Source organism: Phascolarctos cinereus, unplaced genomic scaffold, assembly GCF_003287225.1.
Source record: "Phascolarctos cinereus isolate Bilbo 61053 unplaced genomic scaffold, phaCin_HiC Scaffold_726;HRSCAF=1367, whole genome shotgun sequence".
NCBI lineage: Eukaryota > Metazoa > Chordata > Mammalia > Diprotodontia > Phascolarctidae > Phascolarctos > Phascolarctos cinereus.
In genome coordinates this window covers 130,403,340-130,420,086 of record NW_027556098.1, presented here as the reverse complement: position 1 = coordinate 130,420,086, position 16,747 = coordinate 130,403,340, and the positions used below count along the sequence as shown (strand labels likewise).

The 16,747-nt window shown below is 33.7% G+C and overlaps 1 protein-coding gene across 1 annotated transcript in view; it reads right to left on the bottom strand.

Annotated features, from left to right (window-relative positions):
* Positions 1–16,747, bottom strand: part of SLC25A36 (solute carrier family 25 member 36) — a 48,509-nt gene that overhangs the window by 11,031 nt on the left and 20,731 nt on the right. The window contains exons 4-5 of the mRNA XM_020986142.2: positions 12,166–12,266; positions 1,950–2,016 (exon numbers count right to left, since the gene is read on the bottom strand). Coding sequence (XP_020841801.1) covers positions 1,950–2,016; positions 12,166–12,266 — 168 coding nt within the window. The remainder of the gene's footprint in view (positions 1–1,949; positions 2,017–12,165; positions 12,267–16,747) is intronic.

The window sequence follows — 16,747 nt, the reverse complement described above, 5'->3', positions numbered from 1 at the left end:
GAAAAGGGGAGAGAGGCCTTTTATTCCCTTGCCACAGTGTGGAGATTACTGAGGTGATCCAGGCAGACTGACTCATGAGGTGCAGCTATATTGGAGACGAAGGTAATTTTGCCTGTGTGGCCCTGTTGTGGTTAGGTTATAATCACTCTGAAGGGCTTACATGATTAATGTAAAGGGACAGGTTAGGAATTTGCATAGCCATAGGAGGCTAGTAACAGAAGGGAGTGGAGTGAGAAGTCCTGGGTGACACTAGGTGATAATGGGTGAAAGGGTCGGGATGTGGACTATCTCTTGATCAGCTACAGCAGGAAGGCTGACATCAGGTATTTTTCCAAGTGACCCTTCACTAAATATTTTTAATGGTTTACTATAAAGGAAATTAGGACTTCTTCTATAAGACTTTCTCTCCTTTGGTGGATTAACACTTCCCTTTGTTGAAGCAAAGGTGATTTGCTTCTGGAAGTGGTTTGTACTGGTATGATAGCAATCCATTACAACCTCCATTTAAAATAAAATTACTCCTCGACAACCCTAATTTACAAGTGCATTTTCTCTTATTTAACTACTACTGCTGAAGCAAAAAAGAAAAGCGCTACCAGTGCAATGGAAGCAACAACTTTATTCTGTACTTTTTTTCTACTCACCCACATGCCTGCTGTAGGCTTAAGCAAGTCATTGCTACCAAAATGGCAAAGTGAGTGAATTTCTCCCTTCTTCTGGAATTGTTAATTGGAACAGACAGGATGGAAACTGCATGGTCAAGCCAGTGATTAGCAAAATGCAATAGTGGGCTGTGAACAAATCTTCCAATAAGGGCTTACAGGTACATGTCCAGTTTTACTCATGTATCAGAAGATGTAATCCTATTATGCTAGGGAAACTTAAATTGGAAAGGAATTTAGAGGCTGACTACTGCATCTTATCTAATGCAGGAAATCCCTACTACCCCTCTAGCAGGTCATCAAGTTTGTATGTGAATACTTAATGATATTTCTCACAAAGAAGACCACTTCTTTTCTTAAATGATTCTAATTTGTTAGAAAAAAATTTTCAAATATTAAAATGAAATCGCATCTCTGCAACTTGCAGTCATTGGTCCTAAGTTCTGTCCTCTGGAGCCTCAAGAAGTTAAGTCTAATTCTTTGTGCTCATGATAGTTATTGTGGACCTTGTTTCTAGGCTAAATATCCCTTACCTACTTTTCCCACACAGAATCAGAGATGAAAGGGACCTTGGAGATCACAGGATCATAGCTTGGGAGCTAGAAAGGATGTTAGAGGTCATCTATTCCAGCCCCTTCCTTTTACATATGACAGAACTGAGGCCCAGAAAAGATACTTGCTCAGAGTCACATAGGAACTGGCAGAGCTGGGGTTGGCACCCAGGTCCTTTCATTCCAAATCCAGTGTTCCTTCCATCACACCACTGATCAGCTTTCTCACTGTCAACTAGAAGTGAAAACAATGCTCTAGAAGTGCTCTGCTAAACTGCATAGTTTATTTATTTGGTCAGACTAGTTAGCTTTGTTGGCTGTCATATCACACTGTGTGACTCACTGAACTTTCAGTCAAATAAAACACACAGGTTTTGGTTAGTTTAAAAAAACAAAACAAAACATGAACTTCTTTTCTACCCTTATACTCGTGTGTCTGATTTTCTGAATCTAAATAAAAGATTCTACATTTCTCCCTATGAAGTTTTATCTTCTTACTTTCAATTTTGTCTTCCAAAAAGGGAAAATCAGCAATCCCTCCGAATTTTGTGTTATATGTAAGTAAATCTATAAAATCGACAAATGTGGTGAGTAAAACTTAGAATAGCCACTTAAATGCCTTTAGAGTTAATTTTTATTTAGCCTTCTCTACTTTTCTACTGACTTTTATATAAAACTAGACAATAATCTGACTGAAAAGTAATTTCAATGAATTCATTTTTTATGGATTACATACCTTGCATCAAGCTGTAACCGAGTTTTTATGAGCCAAATGGGGTTGGTCATCGTAATTGCGGTAAAACCTAAACAAATGTGTTAAAATTAGTTCTTGTAACGATGAAGAACACTAAAATTAATCTGAATAAAAAAAAACCCCATAACACATAAAGTAACTTTTTGCTGATGGAAGCTATTCTTTAAATGACTACTTTAAAACTTTTTCCTTTTTTATTTTATAAGTTATGTCACATGACTACATTTTTCCAATTCAGATTTTAGGTAAGTAAGTCTTTAAAAGGCAAAGTATAAATGCATATAAATTCTTTTCCAGATCTAATGAGCTTTCTTTGAGAGTATCTTTTATTTCCTAAACTGAAATCTATTCAGGAACCAATTTCTACTAAAAAAAATTTTTTTTAAAAGGAGCTACGATTGTACCTATTTAAAAACATTTTATCATTTGAAATTTAGTCTGAGGTTTAAAAAGCATGCAAACTGAACAGATATTACTAAGGTTCAGATAAACATCATAAATTACTATCTCTAAGACAGCTACTTCATTAACTCTGTCAAATATTTGCTAATATTTCAGTGTTTCACCAGGGCTTGCAAAAATAAGGACTACTGGTTGGCTCCATGAATACATGTATAAATATACAAATATTAATACTGTTAAAATAATGGTATAATAGGTTATTTGCTATTTATACGAACTACTGTGCTTTATGTTAAGGTTAATACATCAAATTTATTTTTTTCATCTGCTTAAAGACATACCCACAAAAATCAGGGCTTTTCTCTCACTTCTGCAACCAATGAAAAAAGAAGCTCAGGGTAAAGTTAACTAGTGGAGTTAACTTTAAGGCTACAGTACCATACATTAACTAATGGGAACATTAAGGGGTCAGGTCTCCTGTGAGGAATGAGCAACTAGGCTGCAATTGCAATCTATGATGCTACACACTGGGTTTCTTGGGTGGTGTGTGTACATCCATTATTTGACACCTTCCAAGAATCAGGAAAGAAAAGGGCTTGTGAAACACAAGTAGTATGAAAGGGCGCCTACAAAGCATACTTCATATCTGTGCAAAACAAAATTTTGATGTACATATGAGTAACAAAATTCAGCTACACAAATTTCACAGAATTCTTGTCATTTTTCTTCAATCAACATGTTTAATTTAAATAAAAAATTAGAATACCCATTTGCAAAAATTATTAAGGATCTTAACTGTTTTAATATTTATAGTACCACTTAATAGCTAAAGAGAGTCCTTTTGGTATAAGAGTTATGCTGCAATATACTTAGATATTGCAACATAAACTGTAGGCAGGCAGTGTTCTGAAAAATCTTACTATGAACCTATCTTGGCTTTTACGGTCAGCATGGCTATGTCTATAATATTCAAAATGGTTTGACCAATTTAGTTTTTAAAAAGCCGAATTCAATCAAACAGCCCTCTCTCCCATGTGATGCCAAATAACCAGTTAAGACTGTTTTCAAGTCACCCTTTTAGCACTGTAGACATTGCTAAAGACCACCCAAAGGGTTGTCCTATTTAGCAAAAAGGAATATGTTCTTGGGTGAGACGGTAAAAGAGAGAAAAATTGGTTCAGTGACATGCAGAATATAATAACAAATTCAAAACTGTTAAACAATTTTGTATAGATTGTATACTCCAGTTATTTTTAAAGTACTTTTCAGTACTTATTTTTAAGTACTAAATAAGTACTTTTTAAAAGTACTTTTTAAAGGTAGGTAGTCCTATTTTTTTAGTCCTTAAAATACATGTGCATAAAACTAAAATGGGATTAACAACTCTAGAAACACCAACTGATATTAAAAATAATGAGTATTTTTAAGTGTTTGGGAAGTTGCCAGGAATACTTCTTTTTATTACAAATGGGAAACTTTAATAAAAATAATCTTAGTAAAATGAAAGAGAAGAGAATATATGAAACAATCATTCAGAACTGTTTAAACATTTTGTTCATTAACTGCAACTGTCAATGTTTCAAAGTTTTTTCCTCTTTTGAATCCCACTTTCCTACGTGAAAAGGACCAACTAAACATACCAGAATTATATTTTGAAGCAAGCTTTAGACACCAATACCTTTCCCAATTTCATCTCATATTGATTAATCATTTCCTCATTTATTTACCTGCATAACTAAATGTCTACACAGCAAAATCAAAGGTTAGTTTAAAACCGCCAAGCAGCATACAGGAACAAAGCATTATGCATTGCTCATTATGGCTTTTAAGAACTGCTCTTAAAAATTTAAATAACAATTTCTTCTTTTTGAAGCTTTATATGAAAACTGGGACCCCTTTGTACCACAAAAAATTTTTCATATCATTTCAAAATAAAATACTTTCCCCCGTCATATTGTTTCTATATAAATAAATACATTTATTTGAAAACTGGATAAGTTGAAATATTTTGCTAGTGCTTATCAGCACAATTTTTAAAATTAAGCATCAAACAATGCAAATTATAATCTATTTCTAAAAGTGTGAGCTTGATATCCAAGTTTCTACCCCTAATGTTGTTCTAAGATACAAAATTCTGTAAGTAAGGGGCCTGGAGTATAAAATAAACATTAAAAAAAACTAGCAAGGTGAAATAGTGGATAGATATAGAGCTGGAAGGGACCTTAGAGGTCATCTAGTCCAACCCCCCTCCTTTTATTTAAAGAAGACTAAGGCCCAGAGAGAAGAGAAGAAATGTGCCCAAAGTCACACAGGCATTAAGTGACAGAGGTGGGATTTGAACTCAAGTCCTAAGACTTTAAGTTCAGTAGTCTTCCTTTTGTAACATACTGCCTCCTTTCATTACTCAGAACAATTTACCTTTTAAAAAAAGAACAGTAGCTTTCTAATCTAAAACATATCCTCTATGGTAAACTTAAAAGTTATGAAGCAAACTACAGGTATTCCTCACTTAACTGAAAGTCACTTAAATTCCAAAATTAGGGAATTTTGTTAAGTCATAAATTACCTGAGGAACAACACCCACCAAACTTACGGAATGTGGGGGAGTCCCATGCTGCCATACTGTCCCTGCTGCTGCTGTCAGGTGGGCTGCCCAACTCTCATAACAATCAGCACTTTGCCACGCTCAACAAACAACATCTTGATCTGTGAACAGCCCCTAATGAGGACACTAGCCATCAGTTAACAACCATCATGGTGGAGACAGAACGGTCAACGCAGGCACGATCCACTGATTTTCAGGTTATTGTTGGAAATTAGTCAGTTTTTGGAGAACTATACTAATAAACGTTAAAGTGAGGCTCCAATGCTAATAAGGGTTTCAGTCCTTAGCTTTATGAATTATCATTTACTTTCCAAGGATTACATAATTAACTGGACAAGTATTACTGGATTAAGATGTTTCGAAGAAACCAGTAAAAAAAAAAGTACAAAAATTACCTTGGAATGCAGAGTTCTGAGTGTTTAAGGTGGTTGGAAGCTGTTTAAAAAGGCCTTAGCCGAAGTGCTAGCTTTTTGCACAACTTGCACAACACAGAAGACACATGGATGTACTAGGTAGTTTCTGATAAGACAAGCTATTTAAACCTTATTATTCTGTGACTTACTGAATACAGCAGGTTATTGTTAATAGTCTAAGCACAAAAGAACCTGACTATAACACTGATATTTTTTTATTTCAGTCACAAAAACCCCAATGAAAGGAGTAATTCAAGATAAATTAAACATATCGTGCATTCTGCTCTATAGTGAATAGTGATACTGTAAAGTTCCAATGAACTGGTAATAAGTGGTTAATATTTTACTATACACTTTTTCTTTTTAAATATGTGTTGTTAAAAGATTTGATATATTCTTAAAGAATGACTTATATTATTCCCCAGGGACCAATGGATGTTTCTCTTCAACAGAACACGTCTGATTTTGTAATAGAAATCAAAGGGAAAGTAGAATCTAACAGAAATGTTCTTTACATTAAATTACAGTGAAAATACCCATATTTCATTAAGTGAGAAATACCTGCAGTACTGCATTTTTAGTGATGTGTCTGGATTACTTAACCTACATATGGATAAAAATAAATAGCTAATGTACTAGGGAAAACTAGTTAGAAATGAATTTTTTTCTAAACACTCCTCCCACCTCCAAACAAATAATAATTAAGAAATAAAACAGCTAAGATCCAAGGTATTCTTATCCTGCATTTGATTTGGAAATTTTAGTTATAAGATAAAAAATATCCAGAAGAGTAGTCTGTTAGTTGTGTCACCTATGAAACCAGAACACATTGCCCTGCCTCTTGAATAATTAAATATCATTAAGGTGCACTAAATTTTTACAAGTATTGATATATAGCATCCTAAATTTTGCTCTGGGGTCAAAATTGCAATGGTCAAGCTAGGTACCAAAAATGTGTGTGTGTGTGTGTGTGTGTGTGTGTGTGTGTGTGTGTGTGTGGTCTAACTTAATGAAAAGTACAAGGTACCTGGCCTTCCCTTCAATACTTCTTTGAAATGAAAAACTACTACAAAATGATTAAGATTGATTTTATACATTCTCAGATAATGCACATATAAATCTAGAAAACAAAAATGTTTGCCTTCATTCTACTCATTCCATAACTATTAAAAACCAAATGTGTGTTTCTTATACTAGAGGCTGCAAGAGACGCTCAGTTCAGTACTCACGAGGTTTAAGTTAGTCCATATTTCTACAGGAAGTGACCTGCGGATGGGGAGCATGAGATGACAGGATCTCACTCTTTTCACGGGAGAAATGTACAGTAAATGCCTAAAATAGACACAGGCTTTTCTGTATCATAACAACAAGCAGTGACCTCCATCAGATACATGTGTACAAATTGAATCCCATTGGAAAGGATTTGAGAATTATTTACTGTGAGATCTAACTTTTTTAAAGTTTAAAAAAAGAAAAGAAAAATATCAGAACAGGCCACAGATTTTTAAAAAATGCACTGAGTACTGAAATTTCTGCCATCTGCAGCAGTTCACTTAAGAGATGTTAAATACTTACCTAAAAGAAAAAGAAACCTGCAATTTACTAAAAAAATGTTAACCTTGTCAAGGGAGAATAAGAAAAAATATGCTTTCTGGAGGGCTCATTAAGATTCTATTACCAAGACTATCCATTGTTAGTGAAGTTGGTGAACCACTTTTAGAAATCTGCCTGCTTAGTCAATCAACACAAAATCTCAAAAAGAAGTGAACTCATAACTAATTTTAATAAAAATTCTTTAAAGTAGTCTACGTGATATGAATGGTCCTATAAAAGTAACTGTGAACGTCTAAGAGCTTCTGCATCACGGATACCCTTCATTAAAAGAAAACATATGCTTTTAGAAAGTGTTAGGTTATTTTTTTTTTATTTCTCTAGAGAGGTAGCTGTGGAGCTGGCCTCAGACCCAAGAGAACCTAGGTTCAAGTTATCTCCTCTGATGTAGATTGGCTGTAAGACCAAGGACAAGTCACTTAACTTCTTAATGGTCTAGGTAACCCTCTAAGACTCTAAGTTGCAAAGAAGGTGCCAACTTGCATGAGTAGAGTAAGTTCTCTCATTTGAGAGTTCCCTATACAATGAACTCACCAGTACAAACCTTAACCCCCTATATTTTTATTATTTTGTTTTAAGAGAGTGGAAATACAAGTAAAAGGAAGACTTAATATATATCCATACATAAGAAATATATCCAGCCAAATGAATGAATAGCCATCAACAATTAAGAAAATGTGTATAAATTCACTGAAGTCTGGATAAAATAGCTTATTTTAATAAAAAATTAAGCATATCACCCATCACTGATTAAACAGAAATAATGTACTGCAAAAACTATTTGACTTTTGTGCAGAAGGTTGTCTCTACACATGTAGTATCTATTAAGTATAAGAAGCTTCAAATGGTTACATATTGATCATTCACATATTGATTATACATTAAATATTAACCTCTATTTGAATTTATTATCTACCAAAAAGGGTCTGCAGAAGACTAAAAATTACCTTTCAGTTTCTTGAACCATGAATGCAAAAAGTGAAATTAGTTTTAAACTATTACAAAGTTCTTATAAATCAACAGCTTCTCTACTATATGCTCTCTATAGAGAAATGTGTATGTATACACATTTAAATATAAATACAGACACACCCACACCATACCTCCAACAGCTGTTTTATGTAGTGTTAAAAAGTTAAGTTCACCTGATCTCAGAATAGTCTGACACCGTTTCCTTCTTATATCTAGTTTGAATGACTATTAGATTATAAACTTCTTGAAGACAGGGACTGTCTCAGTTGTCTCCCCAGCACCTAGAACAACACATGGCAGACAGAAGGTGCCTTTTCTGGGAGGCAAGAAGGAATACGGACCTGCGATTTCATCAGTATAGGGACTTTTCCTGTACCAATGTGGATAGGCAACTTGTTTGTACCTTATGGTCTTAAGAGAGCTACCTAGGGGCACTGAGAGGTTAAGTGACTTGTGCATGATCATACAATTAACATCTGTCAGATGGAGCACCTGAACCCAAGTCTTCTTGATATCAAGTTTAGCTTCTACCTATTATTCTATGCTGTCTCTCAGAGGGTGCTTAATGTCTGTTAAATTTAGAATTAAGACAAGAATAGTTTTTCTATGAAAGAAGTTTCTTAATCAAGTAGTTTTTGTTATTTTAGCTGTTATTTTGGAAATATATGTAAATATTTAAGACATTATTAAAATAGCATCAAACTTTTAGGTCTCAATTTAAGAGTGGTGGAAATCTACACAGTATTAAAACACACCTAAAAAACGAGTAAAAATTAGAAATCAGTTCTGTTTTATATAAGTTGTTTGGTTCAAAAAATTCAACATAAAACTAAGGAAATGCAAGAAGTAAGTTTATAATGATACTAAATCTCATGAAAGGAATTAAAACACATCTTTGATTTCAGGGGTTACCTAGATTAATAAAGACATTTATGGTGTTTTGCTAAATCCTTACCTTAGAAATAATTTGGCACTAGATGGTTACTTCTTATGTGTATAAACATCTATTAGATTATTAACTTCAGGGCAGGAGGACTATCTTCTTTCATCTTTGCATTCCAGTATATAGACTGCTTTAAATACAGTTTTGTTAAATAAAATCTTGCAGGCAATACCACCAATTGTTGCTTTTAATAGATTTTCTATTGCTAAAGTGACAAGGTTAGCATTTTTTGAGTAGCTACATTAATTTGTTTAATGCTTCTCACAGCAATCTACTTCCAGCACTTTTGAGACACAAAATCATTCATATTTACAGAACTTTAAATTCTTTTGGAGAATATCTAGAGCATACTGAACTAGGTCATTTCAAAAATGAAAAAAAAAAGCTACCTTAATGAATCTGCATGGGGCCATTCAGTTTCACCAATCATGTGGTTAAGTATATAACTGCAAAGCTCAATTTAACGCTCATGAATACTGTAAAGAAGCCCTAGAATCACAATTCTCAGAAAAACATAACTGCAAACAAATAGCAGTAGTCTCAGAATACAATGAGTGCACAATGAAATGATCTCCAAACAGGTATAAACATCTTAATCAACGTATTAAAAGGATCAAGGAATTCACACTGGGAAATAATTGCAGTGCATTGTAAAGAACACTGACAGATAATGAATCAGCATCTGTTCATGCCCAGGAAAAAGGACAAAGTAACCACTGCACTATTTTTTTTTTTGGAATGTGAAACAAACATACTAAGCCATTACAATGAGAGGTTATTTTGAACCTACATCTATGGTATGAATACATTATATTACAATGTCTGTCCTTGTAATTTTAAAATGAAAGCTGATTCATTTTCATGACTTCAAATGATGTCAACAGTGAAAACTCAAAAATTTCTTTATAATTCTCTGAGCAAAAAGAACACAAGTAATCAAGGGAAAAAATTCTGTTATAAACAATCTAAAGCAATATAAGTCAATAGTTCTCTACACAATTCTGAAACTTTCTCAATTTTGTATGGAGTAGAGGCAAGGGGAGAGAAAGAGAAAGGAAATTATCTAAATATATTCATAATATGTATTATTTTTTAAAATAAATTTTACCTAGTATCTTTATCAATTAAAAATTACTCCACTACTTTAAGTACTTCAGTTGAATAAAACTATGTCTACAATCTATAATCTTGGCATAAGTAATTATTGGTGCTGGGGTATATCATAAATGATATTTTATATATACAGTATAATTACCCATATCACTTATGTCTTAATGTTTTCATGGCCTTTTATTTTTAATAATCATTGACATATATTCAGAGCTGGAAAAGGCCTTAAAGATCAACTTATTTGATTTTTTTTCTTTTCCTGTTGTGTATTTTTTCATAAACTAGAAAACTCTTCAGCTGGTTAAATACTAGGAAAACTGTCAAGTAGAAAATATGCAGTGGTTGTGTCCAGACACAGCTTTTGAGTACAGAAGTGCTAAAATGTTCAAGAGAATACTAACAGTTTAATTTCCATCACTTTTAGAATTTATGATTCTTTTGCTAAAAATTTAGCTTTTTCTTTTTTAAGAACCCTGCATGAAGACGTAGGTTCTAATACTGGCTACCACTAACTAGCTAAATGACACGGGCAGATAACCTAACCTTTCTAACCTTTACAGAGTTCAAAAATTTAATATTTTACTATTCCCCCAGTTGCATATAAAAACAAATTTTAACATTAACTTTAAAATTTTTTGAGATCCTAATTCTCTCCCTCCCCCCTCTCTTCACTGACAAGGCAAGCAATTTGATATGTAAACCTTATATTTTTTAATCTATCAGTGATAGACTTACATGATTTCTAAAATCCTTGCTAGCTCCAAAGTTCTATGAGGAAATTTGTTTTGGGAAATAAAATTAAATAAGGTTTCTTATTCTGCAAAATAAGGGGATTGGACAAGATAATCTTTTAAGATTTCTAGCTCCAAACTTCTATTATTCAATGATTATTAAAAATACCATTAAAAATTCCATAAGATATTTGCTAGACTTATTGTATGACAATCAATGACTATAATTAAAAAACTTAGTGAAGTGAATATTTCAACATAAACTTCTTAGTAAAATGACCTAATTGTTTATCCTATACTTAGCATTATGGTCCAAAATAAACAAACTGAGCTATCTTTAGCTTAAAAAAAATTAAACCAACAAAAACCCACAAGTGAGGATGTAGATAATAGAGCAGCACACATTAGGCATTCAGTAATACTTGCTGGCTGACTGATAGATAAGAAGAGATCATAGTTGATAAAAGTAAACTTCTGTAGAAGTTTACTTCAAAGTTTCCTGGAAGCATCCCAACATAGTTTTATTTGGGATAAAGTATTAATGTATCAAATCTCATCCTGTGCAGATGAGAGACATTGCCTGTGCTTACCACGCAGAATGACAAGTTGTTTCAGAACCATGGCTGATTTCAAACCAATCATTTAAGGCCCATCTGTTAGGCAATGTGATTGAAGAGATTCTGAAACATTAGTTACTCTAACAGTAAAAGCTATCACGTTTAAACCAAGCAGTTATGGTTGGGGAAATTATTGGAAACATTTTTATGCAAAGCGTGTACAAAGAATCTACGCCTGACTTAAAAAAAATGCTACCCAGGTTTAAATAAAATGTTTAAAATATATTCCCACCATTCATCCTATAAACACATTCACAGGCCATTTTTGTTATTCCATCTCACTTACAAGGAAATATAACAAACAACAACAACAAAAAAAGAACTGAAGTATTTAAGCACAGGACAAATTAATACTTTACCAAGAACTGCCGGCACATTTCAGGCAGAAGCCAAAACATGCAGCATAGCGAAAAATGCACTAACAAATAAAAATCAAGGAGGAAAGAAGAATGAATTACAGCTACATAATTTTATAATGCAAGTGATACTTGGGTTTAAAAATATATGTAAAATTAAATTTTAAGTGTTCAATAAGATATTTAAGACAATATAAATATTTACCATTAGCCTAACTTGATCAAATTTCTCCAACTCTCCCATACAAAAAAATGCACACTGATATGCCACTGAATATTCTTCATCAGATACTGGTTAATGTAAAAGTCTATAACTATCTGCATTAAACAAAGCAAAATAGATAAATTATCTTAACTTTTCCAATTTATATTCATTATAGTTCATTTAATATCAGGGCTCTAAAGTTAAGTTAGAAAAACAAAGTTACAGATCCTTACCTGCCATTGCAGCTGAGATCATGTGAACCTGGGTAGAATCAGGATCAAATACATGGTTCATTTTTTCCTTGCAATTGGAATAAGCAGCAAAGTATATTGCTCTAAAATTAAAATAAAACTTGAATTACACTGTTATAGCTGAATATAACTGTTGTTTCATTCAGGACTTCAAATGACAAATAAACATTTTAATTTTAGAATGCCAACAAAATATACAAAATAATAAACAAAATCTAGCTAGGCATATCCATGACCTCATCTAACATTAGGTTACTACTGTTAGTTCTGCAAACGTTTTCTTTCCTAGAAAAATGACAAAGCACTTCTTGTAGTCTGGCTTAAAAAAAAAAAAGATTCTGAATGCTATTTGTTTAGTACAAGATAGATGTTGTATTGCTAGCATCTTTTCAACTTGATCAAACAAAAAAGTGCTGTTAAAGCTATTTAGCAATTGCCCAACCGAAACAAAGTGTTTGAACAAGGTTTTGATGATTAGAAAAACCAGGAATGGGCTAATTTAAGGTTAAATAAATTTACTGAAGTGCCACAAATGTGGCATGGACACTGGGAAACAAGCAAACTGATTTTTTTTTTGATTGCTGAGTAAACTTACTTAACTGCATTAACTAATGAAACAAGAACGACAAGAAATCCTGTTTTAGCACCTACTTTCTCTGCACATTTAAAAATAAGAATTCAGACATGAATAGCAACGTTATTACTTTGAGGATAGGCAACATTTTAAACCAACAGACAAGTAATTTTAGCAATGAAAACCATCTTAGAAATTAATCCAAGTCCTTACATTCCTTTTGGGATTAGTTTTTATTTTTAATAAGTTTGCATTGATGACTTTTGTTTTTTACATTACCACAGTTCACCTTCAGTATCCTTTCCCCCAGTAACCCTCTCCCCTCCTGGAGAGAGCTATCTTATATAACAAATAATATTTTTTTAAAAGAAAAAAAGAGAAAAAAATCACGAATGATTAATAGATCAAAAAATCTGAAAATATGTGCAACATTTGTGGACCTCCCACTTCTTCAAAACGATAGGTTGGGGATGTCTTCTCATATTGCTCCTTTTGAGCCATGCTTATCCTTTTAATAATTTTGCCATTCACTTTTGATTTCTATGTATGAGGTTGTTCCTTCCATTGCATTTTTGTAAACTGCATATTGACATTGTTCTTACTGTTTTCTTGGCTCTGCTTACTTCACTCTACAATTGGTTCACATAGATCTTGGTATTCATCATTTCTTATGCTGCCCAGTAATCGTGTGTTATATTCATGTACCACAATTTGTTTAGCCATTCCCCAACTGATTGGAATAGGCTTTGTTCGCAATTCTCTGCTATCACAAAACTGAACACTGGGCTGTGAGTTTCATTATTCTGACTCTCCCGTGTCTAGTCTGTTTCATTGATCTGTCTTCGTATTTTTTAACCAACAGCAGATGGTTCTGATGATTACTGCTTTACAGTTTAAGGCTTGCCAGTGCTATCCCCTCTTCATCCTTCCTTCTTTTCATCATTTCTGTTGACATCTCAAACCTTTTCATTTTCCAAATGAATTTTGTTATTATTTTATCAATTTCTATAAAGTATTCCCTTGATAAATTGTTTGGTATAGCATCAAAAGTTTAAATTAACTTTGGTAATATTGTTATTTAAAATATACTGACATGGCCCAACTATAAGCACTGAATATTCCTCGATTCAGGATGCATTTTCTTAAAAACAGATATAATTTTGATGATATGGTAGTGAAATGACTCATAGAATAAACAATGTTAAATATGTCAAATGATAAAGGGAAAAAAGAAAATATCTGATGAATTTAAAGGCATTCTTAATTTTAAAATCTCATAATCCTTTTGGAAGTAGACAAGGTATGAAACCTAAGTAATGAAATAATTTAACAGGAAAATAATTATTAAATGATGATACAACATATTTACCAAGATATAGAATACAGATAAAAATATATATGTATTGCCAAATGTAACCAAAGGTTGGGGAATAAAATGTGGCAAATTGAACATTTCTAAATCCAACTTTAATTTCAGAAGTACCATTTTTCGTGGGGCAATGTAAAGAGCAATGGACCCAACACGATAAAATTTTGGTCTCAAGTCTTGCTCTGCTATGTGCTACCTGACACTGGGCAAGTCATTTGACCCAAGACTCATTTTCCTCATCTGCAAAATGAGGAGACCTATAACCAACACTCTATAGTTGACAAAATTGTTATAAGGCAAATGCTCTAAAAGCAATAAAGCACTGTAGTGATGTGAGGTGAGTACTTTTAAGCATCAGAAAATTCACAAAGGAGAAAATCCACATGATTAAATATTAATGACATTATAAAAAAAAATCCAAAACTTTTTATTGAAATTTTTTATAAACTGGGAAAGAGGGTTATATTTGAAGTTATGACAATGTTGCACATTATTTTGAAGTCAATGCATGTGACAACTTGAAGGGGTCAGTGGAATGACTGGTTTACCTGACTTCCATCATGTATGGTGCAGTGAAAAGGATCTTAGGTTTGGAGTATTTGGGTTAGAATTCCATTTACCACTGGTAAAATGTTGGGCAAGTTCCTCAACCTTCTCAGGACCCCAGTTTCTTCATCTAGAAAATGAGGGACTGGACTAAAGTACCTAAAAGGTCCCCTATAGCTGTAAATCTATGATTGATCCCATGAACTTACTCTAGGGAAGAACTATTACTTTACTATCTCATTCATATGTCAGGCTCCCCTTCAAGTGTGAATCTTGCCCATTACATCAGTTCTAATTTTAAAAAAAATTTATTTATAGTTTTCAACATTCACTTCCATAAGATTTTTGAGTTCCAAATTTTCTCCCTATCTCTCCCAGTGCTGACATTTTTTACAGGTGTGAAACAATTTTCTTAAAATCTAGAAATTATTTTCCTATTGTTTATGTACCTAATTTCTCCTGTCAGCTCTTCCTGATGAAAGAATTTCTATCCTTCAATAATCTTGGCTGTCTGTATTATCTCTTCTTCTGAGAAGGGCATAACCTATCATTTTAATCTAGTCAGTCAGTTATTATTTTAATGTAATACTGTTTTTACTATGTGTAGGGGCTCCATTCCATAATGGTTAGATTGGGTAGCCGTCAAGCAAGCTGGCTTGAACCATAAGTTAAAAATATAACTCAGGAGAAACATGCTGCATGTTGATGTGGGTTATGTGGGTTCTACTGTACCAACCACCCCCCATCCCAATTTAGTCATGTAGCAATAAAAACAGCTAATATTTACCTCAGGCACTTTAAGCTTTACAAAGCACTGTTCTCAAAATAGCTCTTTGATGTAGGTATTATAAGCATTACACCTTTTACAAATAAGGAAACAGGAAGCAAAATAATTTTTTCCAGGTCACATAGCTCTCAAGTAGCATCTCACTAGTGGATTGTGTAGATATTCTGGCTACAGAAAGTCAAGCACATCCTCACACATAATGGAAACTTTGGCCCTGTTTTTTAAAAACAAATCAGAATAAACCAAATTAACTAAAAAGTATCAAGTGAATGAATGGATTAATAGGATTTCACATCACAGATTTAGTTAACTCTCACATATCAAAGGCTTAAAGAAGTAAAGTGGCTTCTCTAGGGTCACCTGGATTTATTATAAATAGTAGGGCTGTGCTTTGAATGCAGGTTTTCTGACTCCTAACCCAATGACTCTTCCACTATACCTTGCTGCCTCTTTGCTTCTTTTTGAGGTCAAGTCAATAAACATTTATTAAGACCTGACTATAGGGGCAACCAAGTGGTACAGTGGGGAGAGCTCCAGCCTTGCAGTCAGGAGAACCTGAGTTCAAATCTAGCCTCAGACACTTGACACTTACTAGCTGTGTGACTCTAGGCAAGTCACTTACCCCTAACTGCCTCGCCAAAAAAAGAAAAAGAAAAGAAAGAGCTGACTATGTTCACGGCACTGCACTAGGTGCTGGGAGTACAAATACAAGCAGAAAGACAGAATCTGCCTTCAAGGAGCTTACATTCTAATGTGGGAAGAGAGTACATAAAAGGGCCAGGAATCTTCCTTAGAACATAGTTGTCAGGTGTGAGAAATGCAGAATGAAGAAGTTTCTGGGGCCTAGTAGACAAAGTCGAGTCACTAGCGAAGGCCAAAGAGAAATGCAGATAGACATGGATGGCCTCGGTTGTCCTCCTTTGAATGGAGGTTCTGGGAGGAACCAGCCAGTCAGAGAAAGGCTATGCTGGGGAGGGGCACTTCCAAAGTGAGAAGTCCAGGGGTGTATCGAACTTCTAGAGTGAAGAGGTTTTTGCAGCAGGGTAAAGTTCAGAAAATCAGGAGTGTAGCCTAGAGACGAGGGGATCTCTTGTGTTTCTGTCTTTAACCTAGCACAGTGCCTGGGGTCAGAAGGGGAAGAGACTAAGCATTTATTAATAGAACCTACTATGCACTATGTGCTTTAAAACTGTGACTTCATTTGCTTCTCACAACAACTCTGGGAGGTAGTACTATTATTATCTCCATTTTACAGTTGAGGAAAGGGAGGCAGACAGAGGTAAAGTCA